The sequence below is a fragment of the Strongylocentrotus purpuratus genome, unplaced genomic scaffold (genome assembly GCF_000002235.5).
Source record: "Strongylocentrotus purpuratus isolate Spur 01 unplaced genomic scaffold, Spur_5.0 spur5_scaffold_21, whole genome shotgun sequence".
In the NCBI taxonomy this organism is placed as follows: domain Eukaryota; kingdom Metazoa; phylum Echinodermata; class Echinoidea; order Camarodonta; family Strongylocentrotidae; genus Strongylocentrotus; species Strongylocentrotus purpuratus.
In genome coordinates this window covers 18162266-18180996 of record NW_022145607.1, presented here as the reverse complement: position 1 = coordinate 18180996, position 18731 = coordinate 18162266, and the positions used below count along the sequence as shown (strand labels likewise).

Here is an 18731-nt window from a genome sequence, read left to right as displayed (position 1 = left end):
GACCAATTTTTCTCAAACTTTCACTGAATTGTTTTCCTAATTTTTCTGCTTCTGTTAAAACTAATTCAATATTAGGGTGGACTTCCCCTTTAATGATATTACTAATTATGAATCTTGCTTTTCATTGAACTGTATACATTGCAATTTACAGGAAAATAGTACAGTACATTTGAATGAATAAATCTGATACAAAGATTCATTTAGTAAGTGATTATTTTTAATAATATGATATAAAACTTAAAATTATGCAAGACATACAAAACTGCTGTGAGTTCACAACTGTCTAGAGTTATTGCATGAGATAGTATAAAGGAAGTCAAACAATTTATAACCTTAGTCATTTGGTGACTTTGAAAGCAAAAGTCCAAAGCTACCAAAAGGTTCAAATTCAAACCATGGTGTAGTCTGGCTTATTAAAATCAGCTACATTGAGGACTAGAATATAATGTTAATGCTACATAAGTCGAATCTGTTGGGACTGCAATTTAAACAAATTATTTAGAAAGACTAGTGTAAATAACACATGTTTAGCATGGTTTGGTCAACAATATTCATTTGACTTAGAGAAGATTCAACTGGTACTACTCCAATTAATGCAGATCGAGTTAATTGTATACATGTCCATGTATGTGCCTATTGCCGTATCACTGGACATAAGGTCACATGCTTACGTCACTTGACGATTAACCATGGGTTAAGATAATCCTCATTTGTGATATTCAGACCAATATGCTGATATTTCCATCTCACTAATTCTGAGATTATTCTACTTGCAACATTTTGATATTGACATTTGAGGTTAATATGCCAATTTTCAAATTTTTTCATAAAACTTCTGTTAAAAAAAATACGGAAATCATAGTGGAAGAAGGATTGACGTACGTACAAAACTTTCCTGACAAATAATACTTTCAACCAAAAGCAAAGAAAAAAGTTGTCGTTCTTTTTAATTCAATAATTCTGAGTTTACACAAAACAATTAATCGTTAAATGGGGTAACGTGTTACCCCAATTGCCAAACCCCTGGCTTAGTCTATATCTAAACCCTCATGACCTCTAAGTTTAAAAAAAATGAAACTGAGGGGTCTTCGAATTGCAGAATGAAAGACTTCAACCCATCGCATCTTACAGTAGTTCTCAAACTAGAACAGAATCTTGCATGAATCAACTGAAATTGGAGACTTTCAGTTCCACATTATCCAGTTTCATATAATGATCGGTCTAATCTTAAAGTCAGTAGACACAAAACTAACATCAAAGAACAGAAGACTCCATCAGTATCTAAAAGCACGATCTTCTACATCTTCGAAAGTGGTTTCATGCCAAGCAGCCTCATTCCATTGGCCAGAGTCATTCTTGCTGACCTGAATAGCTGAAGTCTAGCCTGTAAAAAAATACGAAAGACACTATTAGATCAAGTAAAGCTCCTTTATAATAGCTAGCAGGAACAATGCAGTATGTATTATCAATTCTTGTATTCATGGGAACACAAACTCATCAATCACATGAAAGGAAACATTCTGTAAAAAACAGCAATCTGAAAGCAATAGCAAAAATATTCTGCCATTCCAATTATATGTATTACAATAAGAAAAAATAATATTAAATCTTGGATGGGTGCAGTTTATCCTTTGCCACAACATAGAAACGTTATAATTGTTTCGGCTCTTCTATTTTGATTCTGTCACAACAAAAAAGACTAGCAATCATACATTTCCCTGAAGTAATTTCTTCCATGTTTCATGCAACAATGAATATTTTTGAATGTCACCACAAGTGTTTTTTTTATCATCTTTAACAGAGAAATCAAATCTTTCTAACATTGTATAACATGAAAGAATTATCACTCACCCTCTTCACATCATCTGGACTTCCCTTCACTTTAAGTTTGTTGTTGGCTCTTGAAATCAAATGTCTGTCAAGAAATAGAAGAAACAGAATATTTTCTCCATTTGAATTAAAATATCAAGGTGAATATATTCCTACTTCCATGTGGATTGAGACCTACATGAACCGGTACTAGCATTTATAGCTATACATAGCCCTGTGCCTGTTTGAAATGTCAAAACAACGATTAAGGACAGTTCTGTAAGACGTCTGTGCAATACATGTACATGAAATTCTGTTTTCAAGATCCCTTCATCCATCTATCTACCGGTATCCAATGTCTGTCCATCCATCAACCCATCAGTTTGTGACATATATACATGTGTACAGCGCTTTGTAACTGCAAGGAAAAGGACCTATATCAAATATCTTTTGGATTAAATTGGATACACCCTTCCTTTATCCATCCTTCCTTTCTTTCTTCCATCTATCCTTCCATCCATCCATCCATTCAATCATTCACCAATGATGCTCATCCAAGGTAATGGCCGGTCACAACTTTAGGCTCCATCTCTGCTACTGCTCTCCTCACAGCCATACCAGTGCATCATCATCCACCAATCCACCTATTGTGATATCATTCATTCATCTACATTTGCCTCACTCAATCCAGGTGATGTAGATGAGTACCTGGCTGGAATTAATTCTTTGAAATGCTAGAGTGCCGTAATGGCAGCACAGCTAAAGCCGGGGTAATAATCTCCAAGTTTAAAAGTGCTTTAGTGATTGTAATAAGCCCTATATAAAAACTGAGTATTAATATTATTATCCATCCATCTATCAATCAATTAATCCAATCATTTATTTATTAATCATGTTTTGATACATCCACCCTTCCCTCCATCCATACATCAATACAAACCCATCCTTCATTATGACATTAGTGCTGTGGCGAGACTCGAACCACAGACCTTGTTATCGATAGTTCACTCGACTGTGACTGTTACTCACCCAAGCTGTAACAGGTACTGGGCCACGGCCTTGGGCTCCATCTCTGCCTCTGCTCTTCTTACAGCCACATCATAGTGACTGATAAACCACGCTAGTTGGACCGCTTCAGGCTCACACAACAGATTGCTATCTATTTCATCATGTGAGGATGATGGTGGCATACTGTTCAACTCCTCAATGCTACAGAAAAGGAAATACAAAGAAATAAATAGTATACTATCAAAACTGTCAGTTAAACTTACATAGAAGTGACAAAAGTTAAGTTAAATGGTACAGTTGAACAAACCATAGTAAATTAAGATCGACCTTACTGGTTGAAATGAATGCTAAAATAGTTTCAATTCTAAATGCCACATCATTTAAAACAGAATGAGCTTTATGTAGTCAGTATCGGTCGATTAATGTGAGCTGGATGATGATTAGGACGTACATTTTAAAGATTACACCCTATGGCATCTAACAGCACCCCCCCCCCCCCCTTTTGAGTTAGAAAAGTGGGGACAAAAAGAGAACAATCAGGGAAAATATAGAAAATAGGGGTAAAATCAGGAGGGGGGGAATTGGGAAAATGAAAAATGAAAAATCAGGAAACCGATTGAAATGAATTTTTATCAGGCCTGATCAAAAGAATTACCTGCAGAGCCTTGCATAAGAATACTGTAGAAAGACTCCTGTATCTCCCTGACTAGTGAGGACTCTGTCCCAGTCAAACTTGTAGTCTGAGATTATAGACCCCTTGAGATCCTGGAGTATGATGGCTGAAACTCCAAGGGCTTCTGCTACCTGTTCAGGGTTTTCCTGCTCCTTGGTTGCTAATAGATGAACGAAAAAAAGAAGACTTTGATAACAATCTGGTAGATGTTAAAGCTCGTCTGCACTACTTGTATCTACTTGCACCCTCTATATAGCAAACAATGCATAAGTGGTGACCGTTGGTCCCCCATGATCCCTTTTTTCTTATGATAATTGAGAGCTGATTTGATGATTTGATGAGATAAACACCTGTCAGTGACCACAGCAGGAAGGTCTAATCCCTCCTGGTTAAAATAGTGTGGACAGGCTTTAATGTTGCTCCACTCGCTGGTACTCTGGTCTGACCATATCAAGACCAGGCGATGAAGGATTGGAAGCACTTGCCCTCCTCAAGTAATTGACTTTGTATAATACAGAGGAAACTTTCTATATAACGAGGACATTAGGACCATGAAAATTATCTTGTTATATAAGATATTTTGTTGTATCACGGTGTATAAAACAAACAAAAAGATATAAAGATGTGTGACAAGCAAAATTATTGTTTTATCTGGTATCACATTGAATCAAACTTTTTATAATGAGAAACCTCTGTATCCCATGCAGTGTGTGCTCGTTTGTGATCTAATCATCCCCCCCCCCCCCCACAAAAAAAAAAAATGGTTCCCCACTCAACCGAAAATGGCTTAATGCCTCCAGTTTAGATGAATAAGATACAACATGATAATCATCTTCATCAGCATTACTTACTAGAAGTCTGCTCCATATTATGCAGCATGCGGTCTCTTGCTTCATCCAAGATATCGGTCAGAAAAACAGCTGTTCCTTTCCGAGACTGCATGCCCAAAACTTTACCAAACTTAACATGGTGGATTCTAAGAGAAATTGAAAAAGAATTCATATTGATTTAAAGAAAATGGACTGAATTGATATGATTAATAATCAAAATTATTGGTAGACTTATATACCTGCAACATGAACATTCTTGACACAGAATAATAAACACACAACCAACACAGTTCCACCAAGATTGTATCACAAATAAGATCCAATAGAACAAAATGTTTAGATACAAGTTCCTTTATCTTCTCTGTTTGGTATTTGGTTAACAGGCTTAACATTCACATTAAATAAGGCAATTTAAATTACACGCTGACAACAAACCATTCTTAACCTGAACTTACAATCTACCAAATAAAATCTTGAGAAAAATTTGCCACATATGGTAAAAGGTTAAACATAAATTAAACCTATATTAATTAGCCCCTATTTCTAAATTCATGCAGTTATACTTTTGTTGTTGTTGATGAAACCAAGAAGCCCCATACATGTATCTCACCCTCAGGGAAAAAAATACATGGGGGCTTGGGGCGAATTAGCCCCAAAATGCAAAAAAGAGTCTGTGAAAGTCATAAAAGAGCCAATTTTTTTTTGCATAGACTTCAATGCAAAACAATTTAAAGAGTGTTTTTTTTCATGCAACCAAGCTCGGAAAGTAGCCCCCCCCCCCCAATTGTTTTTCTTTTCCCCTTGCTCACCCTTGAAAGTATTCCCGATTCATCTTCTTTAGGACCCCTTTCAGCTGCTCAAAGTGCCCTTCCTGTCCCTTGTCCACCACGTAGTACATACGGTCAAAGGTGTAATGTTTCCTCCTGTCCAGTACAGCGGCCAGGTCTCGGGTGAGGTAGAGAGACGAGCTGTCGCTCTTTGCAAGGGTGGCTACGGGAAACCTGGGACAGATGTCTGAAAGATTGATGTCACTTGTTCCTCTCCTGAACAAATAATTTGTTAATAAAAAAAACAATTTAATTTCTTGTTTGGGTAGTTCAACCATTGTAGACAGGTAAAGCAAATTTGGTACCAAGGATTTTTGTACAGTAGATTTCCAGTTAATAAAGACTGAAAAGTTATAGTTCTTGCTATAAACTCAGGATATACAGTGCACATGTATGCATTCTGCACAAATTCTGGGTAACATTTGAATAACGTTATATGTATTACATTTCTTTTTTCCAATCATCTCTGGTAAACAGATATCAGTATACTAATTACAAATTATAATTTACAGCACAGTTCATTTCACCACTGTTCCTAACCTCTATATGCTCTGGCTGGAATGCACAAAATTCTGCTCGTACTTAATATAGTTATATGTACATCTAATATTGCACATTAGTTGACAGGGATATTACAATGACATTGAAGACTCGGAAGCCATTACCTGTAAAGCGCTTAGAGACATTTGTATTAAGCGCTATACAAAAATTAAATATTATTATTATTATTAAATGGGCTTATTCCCACTACTTTTCATTCACAATAAACATTCACTCACTCTGATGTAGTTAACAGATTTTCCTCTCTGAGACTGATGAGAAGATTCTGTGCTTCACTGCTGTATTGAGATTCACTGCAGTACTCATCAAAGTGAACGCCAAGCCTCTGGAGTAAAGGGAATTTAAGAAAAATATGGGAAATAGGAATAATTCTTTAAAAAGCAACATACATGGGAAGAAGGGTGATATAGCTAGGATTGAAGTTAAATGATGAAAGAATGAAAGATGGAAATCAAGGGGGACAGCAAGAGTAAACAATGAGAGAAAAATCATAATATGTTCTTTTTTTCATCATACACACTCACCTGATATGTTTTCTTATAATCTGGAATACTCAGCTCCTTGAACCTGTGTCTCAGCTCTAATGCATCTGAATCTCCTGGTGCAAGTATGATACAATGGGGAAGTGTCAATGATATATTTAATGTTTTGCATATTTCATTGATATCTTGTATTTTATTGTTATTTTGTACCTTACCATGTATATACAGGACCAATATGAAAAACTGCTTTGGCTGATATTGTCAACCTGTATAAATATTTTTAAATAAATAAATAATAAATAAAGGATTGTTTTGCAAGTTTGATTACCAACGATTTTCTTGAAGTGCTTTCAGGTTATTTTGGGAATATTGCATTGCCTACAATATACCCCCCCCCCTCTTCAATCATAACCTTATCACACCAAGTTGCAAATGATTGAAAACCTTTAGAGCCATGGCCTAAACTTGCAAATTCCTTGCTCAGAATTCTGTGGCCATATTTTAGTGCTTAAAATTAAAAAGTCTAATAAACGATGAATGACTACTTAAATTAACAATTGAGTGACACAGCATTGTGATAGCACATCTCATGACCCCAAACAAATCTTCATTAAATATTTGTATGTTGGGTAGACTTGAATCTCTAGAAATGTGTCTAAATATCTCTTTTTTTCCCCTTCTAATACATATGTTATCACTATGGGCTAGGCTTAGGTGTCCTAAATTGTTCTTTAGCCCTTGCCTATACATAATATGTACTTAGTTCTTGGCTTTGTCTGCTTTTACACCTACATGTAGGTCTCCCCCCCCCCCCACCTCCTCCACCCCCTCCCTCCTCCTCTCTCTCTCTCTCTCTCTCTCTTCCTTCTTGGGGTCATGATCTTACCTTGTTCCATTTTTCTAAAGAGTTCCTTAGCCCTTTGCCATATGGTCGGGTCATTCTCTGCTGCCTGGTTGGTCGCAATGTAAACCTCATACAGGTGCTGGATTGGATTCACCTTAAGTTTTTCCTCACTTCCAAATTGTTGAAAACCCACTCCAAGAATACCTGATGAAAAGGAAAGGGAGAGAAAAAAAAGAGACAAAGGGAGAGATGAAAACTCAACATTAAGAACCTTGCTTTGCAGCTTGTGGTTGAAAAATATAATTGGTTTGCCTCAAATTTGTTAACATATCAAATTCTTAAGTTTCTATTATCAATCATCAATAATTTAGATCCCTTTGCAAGTATTCCCCAGAAATAAATAAAAAATGAAGTCAAATAAAACAGCATGCATGTATTTCCTATAATAATTGTGTTTACATCAATCACGATTTTTATCTAGCAATATTGCCTGTCTCCGAGAGACCTACCAAACTGAGTGCCCCAGTCTCCTAGGTAGTTGATCCTTGTGACATTATGGCCAAGACTTTCTTGAAGGTTGGCAAGAAAGTTTCCTATGAGCGTAGATCTGAGATGTCCAGCGTGGAAGGGCTTGGCTATGTTAGGAGAGCTGTGGTAATGATTAAATGAAAGAGAGAGAGAGGGAAAAAAGGAAAAAGAGAGAAGGGAAGAGAGAGAGAGAAAGAGAAGGAAAGGGAGAGAGAGAGAAAAGGCAAGAGAGAAAGAAAGAGAAAGAGAGTGAGTGTGCAGATTATTTATACAGTTATAAGTAATAAAAACAATATATTTGAAGGCAGGGAAGTAGGGGGTTATTATAGACGAGACTAAACTTATAAATATATATCGGTGAAAGCTGCAAAAATACTTTATAAAGTTTTTATGCTGACTCCATTCATTCCAAGTACCGGTATTAGACAATCATTGCTGTACATAATATATCAAAAGAATTTTTTTTCATAAATGGCTATGTGTATTATTTAGCTAAATATTTAAGAGGTAGTGTCAACAGGTAGATTAAAATGGAAGCTACAAGTAGGTTATTATTTTAGGTTAGATATCCTTGAATTTCATTACCTGTATTCCACAATAATATTGAGTTTGCTTTCAATGCCAGGGTACTGTTGATAGCCATAGCCCCCTTGTTGCTCTGAAACATCCTGTAGAACTTGCTGAAAAATAATGCATGGACAAAAATCAAAATATTCAAATGATAAGCATTAATATAGAAATAGACAGGGTAACAGATGCTATTGATTGATAAAACCTGTGTGTTAAAAGTTATGACTCATTTGTAATTAGGCCTACCCAATAGTATATTCATAAAGCTAAAGAATATATGGCATTCGCATCATGTTGGAAGAGCCATTAAAAGTCTTATAAAAATATTCTAAAAAGCTCACTATCAACATTATCATTTGTTTTAATAAATCAGCTTATATTTACTGTTCAATTACATGTGGTACACCTACAGTAAGTTAGCTTATTTGTACATTTGTTCTGGATTGAGAAACAAAATATAGAAAGGAAGGAAAAATTAAATTTTAAACAGAGGAAGGGAGACAGAGATTCAAAGAAAGCAAGAGTGACCGAGGAAGATAGAGAGAGAGAGAGAGAGAGAGAGAAAGGAAGAGAAAAGGGAAATTTGTTTACCTTGACAATAAATTGTGGATCCAGTGAAAAATACAATACTCCTTTCTCAACACTGATGTTCTGCACATGTTCAGGGCATGTAATCTGCAGAGCAAAAAAGCATTACAAACTTTCCTTCAAATGATGTAAAATTAACTTTCATCTCACTCTCCACATATTTTTCACGTAACTGTTGAAATATACTGGAGACTCCAACAAATCATATCGTGATGCGGTTATCACATTTTGATGGTATTTATAAAGTAACAAGCAACTCCGATAATAGATCTTTTGCACAGTAGTGTATCTTCGAATAAGCAAACAATCAAGCAATATACCTGAATATATCCCAACTGTAATAATGTTTATTTTATTTTGTAGAAAGTACATCCCCAAACTCATCATTATCTTTATTAGGCTATTTGATCAATTTACTAATGACATACTTCACTTTAGTGAACTAGTTTGCTATCCTTACCTGTTCATCAAAAGCAAAGTCAATTAAATTTGTTTTTTTAACACAATTTTCTGTATTAAATCCCAGTGTACAGTTTGATGAACCCATCAACAAACTGTAGTATTAAAATTAAGTAGCATTTTCCAAACTCATCATCATCTTCTTCTCCTCTATTTCATCATCATCATCATCATCAATATTATTATTACTACTTTTATCATTATCATCATTATCACATACATGCCAACATTTGAAAATCAGAAATCTGTACAAATTATGCTATTTTCAAAAAAAAAAGGAACAATCGTAACTCTCCTATTCAATACTACAGACAAATTTGTACAGGAAGAGGAACACCTGCATTAAAATGATAATTATCTTCTCCCAAAAAGAGGAATGTTCCTCTTTAATCTGAACAGTATTATTATTATCACTACTATTATCATTATTATTGTTACATTTATACATACCTTCTTGGCAATTTGCAAAGCTTTTTCATTGAGTACATTGAAATCAGGACGTCTTGAGCGAGAACTATTCTCTTCATTAGAGCTCAGTGAAGTCACAGGGAATCCAAGCTTGAGATCAGTGCTATGCATAGGCCAAATAAAGAATGGAGGATAATGAACACATAATTACAATTTATAATTATATTTTGGAAATGACCAGATATCCATCCACATTATTTGGGATATTTCTCTTTAAACATGGGGAACTCTGATACTTTTCACAACATGAATTGATAATTTAACTCCTTATCAGAAAATGAAGAAAAACAAGAAGCATTTCCCCCCATATGCAATGCATCAATGTCATTACTAGTAGTATTATAGAAGTAACAGTACACAGAGTAGTAGTAATAGTATAGTAGTAGTAGTAGTAGAAGGACTATTAGTAGTATCATCATTACCATTCATATTATTATTAGACTACCTTACCTGTTCTGTTTGCCTTTCAACGCTGGGGTCAAAAGTAGAAAGATGACATCCTCTGATTTAGCAGTTGCTTCAGCTACCTATAAGCCAATAACAACTTTCATTTGGTCAACTCGTAATTGTTGTGGTACTATATGAACAACATCAATGTGCGTAATGAGGCCGCGATTGGCGGAAGGATACATGAATAAAGCACTTTCAAGATGGCCACTTATACATGAACCTTGTCTACAGTGATCTCTTATTTATCCGTTCATCTGATCTTTCAACATGGTGGCAGCGGTCAAAAGAATTGCCATATCTATTACTATCGAACTGCAGATCACATAGGGCAAGCAATAATCTTGAATGACTTATGAAAGATTGATAAGGGACGGTTTTTGAACTGCCGACAATCACACTGCACAGCCAGCAGAGTAAACTCACAGCCGCGTCTCCAATATGACTTTGTGTCGGCGTAAGGTTGCGCACTATATTACGCGGGAAACACTACGAGTAGACTAGTGTATTGACTGTCAGACTAAAGCCCTATACATTCAGGACCAGAACTGATGCGGAGGCAGAACCAGAGCCTAGAGGCTCGCCAGGAGCAGAGCCTAGAGGCTCGTCAGGAGAAGAGCCTAGAGGCTCGACAAGACCAGAGCCTAGAGGCTCGACCGGGACCGGGAACAGTACAGCTCTAAGGCCGCTACCTCGGACTTCCAGCCCTGCACTGCATTATGGTTTTGGAACTAGCCGCCACTCGGACCCAGAGCGTCGTGTTGCGGACCGTGCAAGTAGATCCAGGACTGATTGCTGGACTTCGCCGGATCTGATTGTGGAATGAAAACTAGATTACTGATTAGACTCTCAATCAAATGGACTATAATCTAAGCAGACATATAATGTTTGGACTCGGTTTGAAACAATTAAACCATAATTAATGTGCTTTGTTTGTCGTATAAAACTGGACTAGAGTCTAGTCTAGTCTAGGGGTCTAGATCAAGACCTAGCCTAGATAGATAGTCTAGACACTTTTTTCTAGTCTAGACTCCACTTATGGATCTAGACTAGACCGAGTATGAGAATGAGTATGACTAGGTGTAATTTGATCAAAATCTACTTTCACCTTGTTCTATATTACTGGACCTGGTCTAGATCTGGACTAGGCCTAGTCTAGATTTCTAGATGTGTTTACTTTAGACCTTAACAAGTCCAATTTCTACATGTGGACCTGTCCTAATTAAGTGAATGATACACACATATCTCTTACATGTATGTAGAAGTGCTGATGTACTATTACTAACTTAAATCTAGATCTAGTGGTGGTAGACTCTACTGCCACTGGTACTATAGACCAAACAGTGGTCCGTGGTATCCCCTTAAAGTGGGTCCAGGACCAGTTGTCTTTGCTAGACCAATTACACAAGGGGGTCTAATTGTCTATGGATCTAGACTTGATATATTTTGATACATTTGAACCTACATTTTGAAGTTGTACATATAGATCTAGTCTATAGTGTAAATGCTAATTGCTATGTAGGCCTACATGTCGATTTAAGTCACAATTCATGTATTACATGTAATTACCTGTGTAGTCCAAGACCCCATTGTAGAAACCAGGACCATGGCTCGCTATCCAGAGATGAAGTGGGACCCTCAGTGTGGTCTCGCTGAAGAATTCACGTTATTTCAACAGCGAATGGAACTTTGCCTTCTCGATAATGAGATAACTGATACTACAAAACAGGCAACAAAAATAAAGATAGCTCTTGGGAACGAAGGGTTACGCAGGATAAACGCCTCTAGCCTCAGTGTAGAGGATCAGAAGGACCCAGGCAAGCTATGGGCCCTAATCGAAGGCCAACTGAATGTCAAAGTGAACTTCAGGATTCATCGGCTCGAATTAATGCGATACAAGCAGATGTCTGGAGAAACGATCGACGAGTTCGTCAATAGATGTCGGAGTAAGGCAAAGGAATGCAAATTCACCGAGGGGGAATTGAGTGAAAGACTCATAGAGCTGGTGATTTCGTCTACACAACTCGAGTCATTTCAGAAAGACCTACTCGACAAAGAAAAGGGGTTCTCAATTGATAAGCTTCTTGAAGAAGGCCGCAAATATGAGGCCATTCAAGTCGGTAAACAGTGCCTGCAGACGCTCCACACCATTGGAAGTGGGAACATTGATGCTGTTAGTCACGACAGTAGGCAGAAATGCAGGAACTGTGGTCTTTCACACCTTCCAAAGAGGTGTCCAGCCTTCGCGGACCTGTGCAATTCGTGTGGCGTCAAAGGACACTGGGCGAAGATGTGTCGAAAGACGAAAGAACAGGTCAAACCGAAGATCCCTCCTAGACGTCCACCATCACAAGACAGGTGGAGCTCACAGCAGAGACAGCCCAGAAACAGGCAGTATAGGCCTACATCCTTTCATAGCAGGAACCAGCGTAAGGTTGACGAAATTGGACCGGACGACACAAACCAACCGGACAGTGGGGAACGTGAATTCCACATGATACATATATCGCTAAACTCTATTGACTCGGAGGAGACCGAAGCATATGCGAGTATCAACATCATATGTCCAGACCTGAGGGGTCATCATCGCCTCAATGCAAAGGTTGACACAGGAGCCAGCGGTAATGTTCTGCCACTGCGGACGCTGAAGGACATGTACAGGGCTCGATGGAAAGATGTTATCCGTCCCACTACTACGCGACTATCTGCCTACGGAGAAACGCCTTTACGCTGCTTAGGCACCTTGATGATGTCGATGATGTATGAAGGGTCGCCTTGGGTCGTAGACCAAACATGGTATGTTGCGGACGTAAAGGGACCAGTCATTGTCGGACTTCCTACTTCCAGAAAGCTAGGGATTGTTACGATTCACACAGTTGAACAACAGATGGGCCTGGACAGTCCAAATGATCTTCCTCCCATCAGGTCAGCTAAAGACCTACAGGCGGCTTACCCAGACCAGTTTGACCAGATTGGGAACTTCAGTGGCAAGGCAACGTTGCACTTGAAGAAGGATGCAACTCCATCAATTGATGCGCCTCGAAAATGCAGCATCCACCTGAGGGACAAGCTCAAGAAAGAGCTGGATCAGATGGAAAGTAACGGCATCATTAGGAAAGTTACTCATCACACAGATTGGTGCAGTTCCCTCACCACAGCCCTGAAGAAGGATGGGTCATTGCGAGTCTGCCTTGACCCCAAAAGGCTCAATCAAAACCTGAAAAGATGCCCTCACAAGATTCCAACTCTAGAGGAGCTCAATCCTGCATTCTCACAGGCCAAGTACTTCTCGAAATTGGACGCAAAGGCAGGATATTGGTCAGTCCACCTGGACGAAGAATCGCAGGAGCTTACTACATTCAGATCACCATTTGGAAGGTATTGCTTTCGCAGACTTCCATTTGGACTTTCGGTGAGTCAAGACATCTTTCAACAAAGGATGGACACAATCCTTGCACAGGCGCCAGGCTGTGAAGGTATAGCTGACGACATAGCTGTATTTGGCAAGACTGAACAGGAGCATGATGATAATCTCTGGAGACTGATGGGAGTTGCACAAAAAGAAGGTCTGGTGTTCAACAGTACAAAGTGTGTGATCAAGGCGAGAAGCATCAATTTCTTTGGTTCACTGTACACAGACAAAGGCATACAACCAGATCCTAGCAAGTTGGAGGATGTCAGAGAAATGCCTACACCACAGAACAAGGACGATCTCCAGCGAGTGTTAGGGATGATGACCTATTTATCACCATACATCTCAAACTATGCTGAAAAGTCAGCAATACTGCGTGATCTTCTGAGGAAAGATGTTCCCTTTACCTGGCAGGAGGACCATGAGGAATGCTTTCAACGATTGAAATCAGAAATTTCAGAAGGAAAGTGTCTACGGTACTATAACCCCAGTGTCCCAACAGTACTAGAGGTAGATGCATCGCTCAAAGGACTTGGAGCCTGCCTCCTTCAGAATGAAAGACCAGTCGCATTCGCCTCAAAGAGTTTGTCAGATGCACAATCAAACTACTCAAACATCGAGCGAGAGACATTGGCACTTGTTTTTGGGATCACACGTTTCCATTCATATCTGTTTGGTAACCAGTTCACAGTCTACACTGACCACAAACCACTCGAAACGATCTGTAGAAAGCCCCTGGGGAGTGCGCCTCCAAGATTACAGAGGCTTCTCGTCAAAATACAGGGCTATGATTGTGATATCCTATACAAGCCCGGAAGTCAGATGACATTACCAGACACACTCAGTAGGTTGCCAAACCCCAGAAAGAGAGGAGACGTCATCGTTGAGCTCCATGTAGATGAAGTCATGGAATTAGAAGAGAATCATGACAATGATCTGGCAAGCTTCACACCTATGAAGCAGACACAGCTGCAGAGAGAGACAGCAAGCGATCCGAACTTGAAGCAGCTGAGTAGAATTATTCACGATGGATGGCCAGACGTGATTAAGCAGGTTCCAAGCAGCTCAAGGATTCACTGGTCATACCGAGAGGAACTGGGTGTCGCCAACGGCATTATCTTCAAAGGAAGACAGGTGTTGATACCTTCAACGCTGCAATCAGACATCCTGGAGCAGCTACACACGAGTCATATGGGTATAGAGAGAACTCGTAGACTAGCAAGGGACACGGTATACTGGCCAGGCATCAATAAGGATATTGAAAACCTTGTCAAGACTTGCCCTGCTTGCCAGGAGAACCAAGATCGGCAACAAAGGGAACCACTACAACCGCACGAAGTTCCAATGACGCCATGGACAAAGGTAGCCACAGACCTGTTTTTTCTTGATGGAACTGAATACTTACTCATTACTGACTATCATTCCAAGTTCCCTGTGATCAGGAAAATGCACAGCACCACAAGTGCTTCAGTTGCTACCGTAATGAAAGAAACCTTCAGCCTCCTGGGAGTGCCCTCCGAAGTTATATCTGATAACGGACCCCAGTTCATTGGAAAAGCTTTCAAAGACATGTGTGAGTCATGGAACATCAAGCACACCACCTCATCGCCGAGATATCCGCGCTCCAATGGCCTAGCTGAGCGGATGGTACGCACCATAAAGTCGATGATTAAGAAGTGCAAACAGACAGGACAAGATGTCCAAAAGGCACTTCTCCACCTTCGAGCAACGCCTCAATCGGACCTGCCATCTCCTGCCGAAATGATGTTTGGGAGGCAAATGAAGACAACCCTTCCAGGTCGCCATGATCATGACAGACAGATGAGCGATGTCCACGACCAGCTCCAGCGAAGGCGGGATGTGATGAAGACCGACCATGACAGACATGCCGGTCGGGTACTGTCCCTCCTGAAGGTCGGCCAGAAAGTCAGAACTTTGCATCCAGACGACAATACATGGCTGCCGGCTGAGGTTTCAAGAGTTTGCCCAGAACCAAGATCATATGAAGTGACAACACCAAATGGCAGGGTGTTAAGGAGAAACAGGTCCCATCTGCGAGAGATGCCGATACAAATAGAGACGGCAACAGCACCCACACCAGGGACAGAGCATCTTCCAAGAGAGGATGGTGACAACTGCACAACACCCGCAGGAACACAGGATTTTGATGGTTCAATCCCTCGTTCTGATTCTTTTGCCTATGTCACAAGATATGGTCGCAAGGTTAATCCCCCATCTCGTTATCAAGAATAAAAACTTTATCGATTAATAGATTGATAAACAACAACTATACTTTATTTGTTTAATGATTTAGCATACCCGGTAGAATTACATTGATGATAGTAAAACCTCATATTTGACATCAGGTGATTCAATTTCTTAATCAGTATACATGTATATAACCAAAATGTTTTATATAACTGCCACGCTTAATATTGGCTATCTTTCAACAGAAAATCTCTTCTGTATACAGAACCGAATTTAACAATTGTATGTCGTGCTCGTGCATGATATTTCTTCTCTCCACACAAATGACCAGGTATTATAGTTTTGTTACGCTGATTTGTCGTATTGCTAAGTCCTAATTGAATTGGGATGAAAAACGTTTTTTCACAGGAAAATGTTGTTTATAACTGTTTGCCAGAAAGCAATATGGAATCACTTTAGTTTATTCCAGCAAAAGTTTTGTAAATTATAAAAAGTTGAATTACATTATACAAGTATGTCGATTCAGCGACAAAAATATGCCTGTTATAGTGGAGGACACTATTTTACCATTCTAAAATTTGTTTTCTTGTTGAAAGGTACTTGTAAGTTTTAGTTGAACAGTTTTTAGTACTGTGCTTCTCAAAAAAAAAAAGAAAAAAAAAAGAAGAATATGTTTGGAATGTTTCCTCTTGTTGAAATTTCTAAATTGTGTTACTGTTTTAGTGGATAATTTCCGTCATGTACAGTGCCTATTGAGCAGGGAAGATATAACTGGTTAATGAGAGCACTATCAACTTGTCATTGAAAGAAGGGGGATGTTGTGGTACTATATGAACAACATCAATGTGCGTAATGAGGCCGCGATTGGCGGAAGGATACATGAATAAAGCACTTTCAAGATGGCCACTTATACATGAACCTTGTCTACAGTGATCTCTTATTTATCCGTTCATCTGATCTTTCAACAGTAATAAATTTGTTGTTTTAATTGATGAAAATAATTTTGCTTTCATAATGCAACAATTCTGTTCTTGGGGGGGGGGGGGGGGGGAACACAATTAAGAGCCAACTGGACAAAGTCCCACTACATTCACCCATGGTCATGTGCAATCAAATGTGTACTGCAACATCACAGTCACAGTGATATATTTCATCTAATTATGTAAAATAATAGAAGAGGAAAGAGGTCAACAAACAATTTTTTTTTTTAGAGGTAGAAGAAAAGTGATGAGAAAGAGATAACAAGATAAAAAAGAAAAAATATCAATAAAAAGAGAAATTAGAAGAAAAGGTGGAAGAAAAGGTGGAAGAAAAGGAGATGAGAAAATGGAAAGGAATAAAGAAGAAGCTGAAAAGAATATGTCTACATATAGATCTATGACTATGAACTAGATCTGTTAATAGTTAGAGATGTGAAAATAAACTAGATCTATAGACTAAGGGATTGGGTCTTAGAATAAATTTAAGAAGATTGCAAATGAAGAAACTTGATCGCAAAAAAAAAGTATTCAGTAATTTGAATAAGGTAGAAGAAATATTATTATGAAAAAATATGAAAGAATAGACTCCATTCTATATTTTCTCTGAAAATAGGATTATTGTCATGATTCCTGTAAATATTATTAACAAATCACGATTTAAAAAACGAATAGAAGATGGGGATGAAAGAAATAGATAAATCATAGAGTAAACATGTTAAGAGCATGAAGAATAAGTCTATTTAATTTATTTTATAAAGACCAAAAAAGTCCCCCGAAACACAAAACAATGCACAAATGATAGGGGGCTCCCCCATAAAAAAAACACCAAAAAAAAAACACACCACATAACAAAAAACAACAAGTAGATCTAGACCTATAACAGTTAGTCTTTCAAAGACGAAACTGCTAAATAATGCAACGCTTAAGTCGTGTCTACAATAAAGCATTCCACATCATAAATTCATCAAATAATTAGGTCAAAGTTGGGAACTGGGCTGCACGGATGATCCGAGTTTACATTTTCAAGTCAAGTTTTATGACATAACATAAAAATGAACACCTGGGACAACACTGTCGTCTGCCACACGACTGTCTGGCAGTAATAATCGCAAATTATTATCTTTTGAAAGAAAACATAGCAATCAGAATCTTACTTACCTTCCTTGCAATCAGCCTACGAAGAAATAAGGACATATTGCATTTTATTGGGCCAGCGCAGTTTAGAGACAATTAAAAATGAAAGGAAACGTGTTCGTAAGTTCTCCACCAATCCCAAAATATTTATCGCTTACTTCAGCAAACACTGAAGTTAGCTGAATTATAAAATCGACTGATTTCGTGCCTCGATCAAGTTTGGGCTAGTGCATGGGGGTAGGGGGGAGGGGGGGGGGGGGGGGGGGGGGGGGGTGATCGAAATTTTTTATTTCGCTGCAAGCATTACTTTATAATTAAAAAAAAGTTAGACTAAAGTGAGGATACAAAAGATACATTCGAAAATATAATTTGTGTCATAAAATGCTATTCCCGTTGCGGCGGTCATTGTTTTTAAAAAAAGTATAATATATAGGAAATATTTATTAAAAATATAGGAGAAATGGTGAGAGTATGAAATTTGAGAATAATTTCTTCTTAGAATTGCAAATTCAACTATAAGAAAGAAATTTAGAACTTTTCTCTTCATTTTTAATTAACGTGCATATTTTCAAAAATAAATAGCATATCAAATCTAGATAGAGGCCTAAAACAAGGAAAGTAATAGAAATTTCAAAAAATCTTTGCATATTCCATATACCGTTCATGATCTGTACCAAATCGCTGCAAGCATTACTTTATGATTTAAAAAAGTTAGACTAAAGTGAGGATACAAAAGATACATTCGAAAATATAATTTGTGTCATAAAATGTTATTCCCGTTGCGACGGTCATTGTTTAAAAAAAAAAATATAATATATAGGAAATATTTACTAAAACTACAGGAGAAATGGTGCGAGTATGAAATTTGAGAATAATTTCTTCTTAGAATTGCAAATTCAACTA

General features: G+C 38.0%; 1 protein-coding gene across 1 annotated transcript; it reads right to left on the bottom strand.

Annotated features, from left to right (window-relative positions):
• Window positions 1-662: 662 nt before the first annotated feature.
• Window positions 663-17967, bottom strand: LOC587297 (probable arginine--tRNA ligase, mitochondrial). The gene is made up of 15 exons (XM_011685699.2): window positions 17853-17967; window positions 10098-10174; window positions 9630-9750; window positions 8724-8807; window positions 8148-8242; window positions 7544-7683; window positions 7077-7238; window positions 6233-6306; window positions 5924-6033; window positions 5130-5363; window positions 4342-4466; window positions 3473-3650; window positions 2839-3018; window positions 1852-1915; window positions 663-1384 (listed from the first exon to the last, which is right to left on the bottom strand). Exons 1-15 carry the CDS (start codon window positions 17886-17888, stop codon window positions 1298-1300), a joined length of 1767 nt encoding a protein of 588 aa, XP_011684001.2. The 5' UTR covers window positions 17889-17967; the 3' UTR covers window positions 663-1297.
• Window positions 17968-18731: the final 764 nt, after the last annotated feature.

What these genes read in the sequence shown, in the direction of transcription:
- LOC587297 (XM_011685699.2), bottom strand. Translation starts at nt 17,888, where the DNA reads ATGTCCTTATTTCTTCGTAGGCTGATTGCAAGGAAG. An exon ending in CTTTGCAAATTGCCAAGAAG is followed by an intron (nt 8,808 to 9,629) that starts GTATGTATAAAT and finishes TTTGCTCTGCAG; the next exon opens with ATTACATGCCCTGAACATGT. An exon ending in AATATTATTGTGGAATACAG is followed by an intron (nt 7,684 to 8,147) that starts GTAATGAAATTC and finishes TCATTACCACAG; the next exon opens with CTCTCCTAACATAGCCAAGC.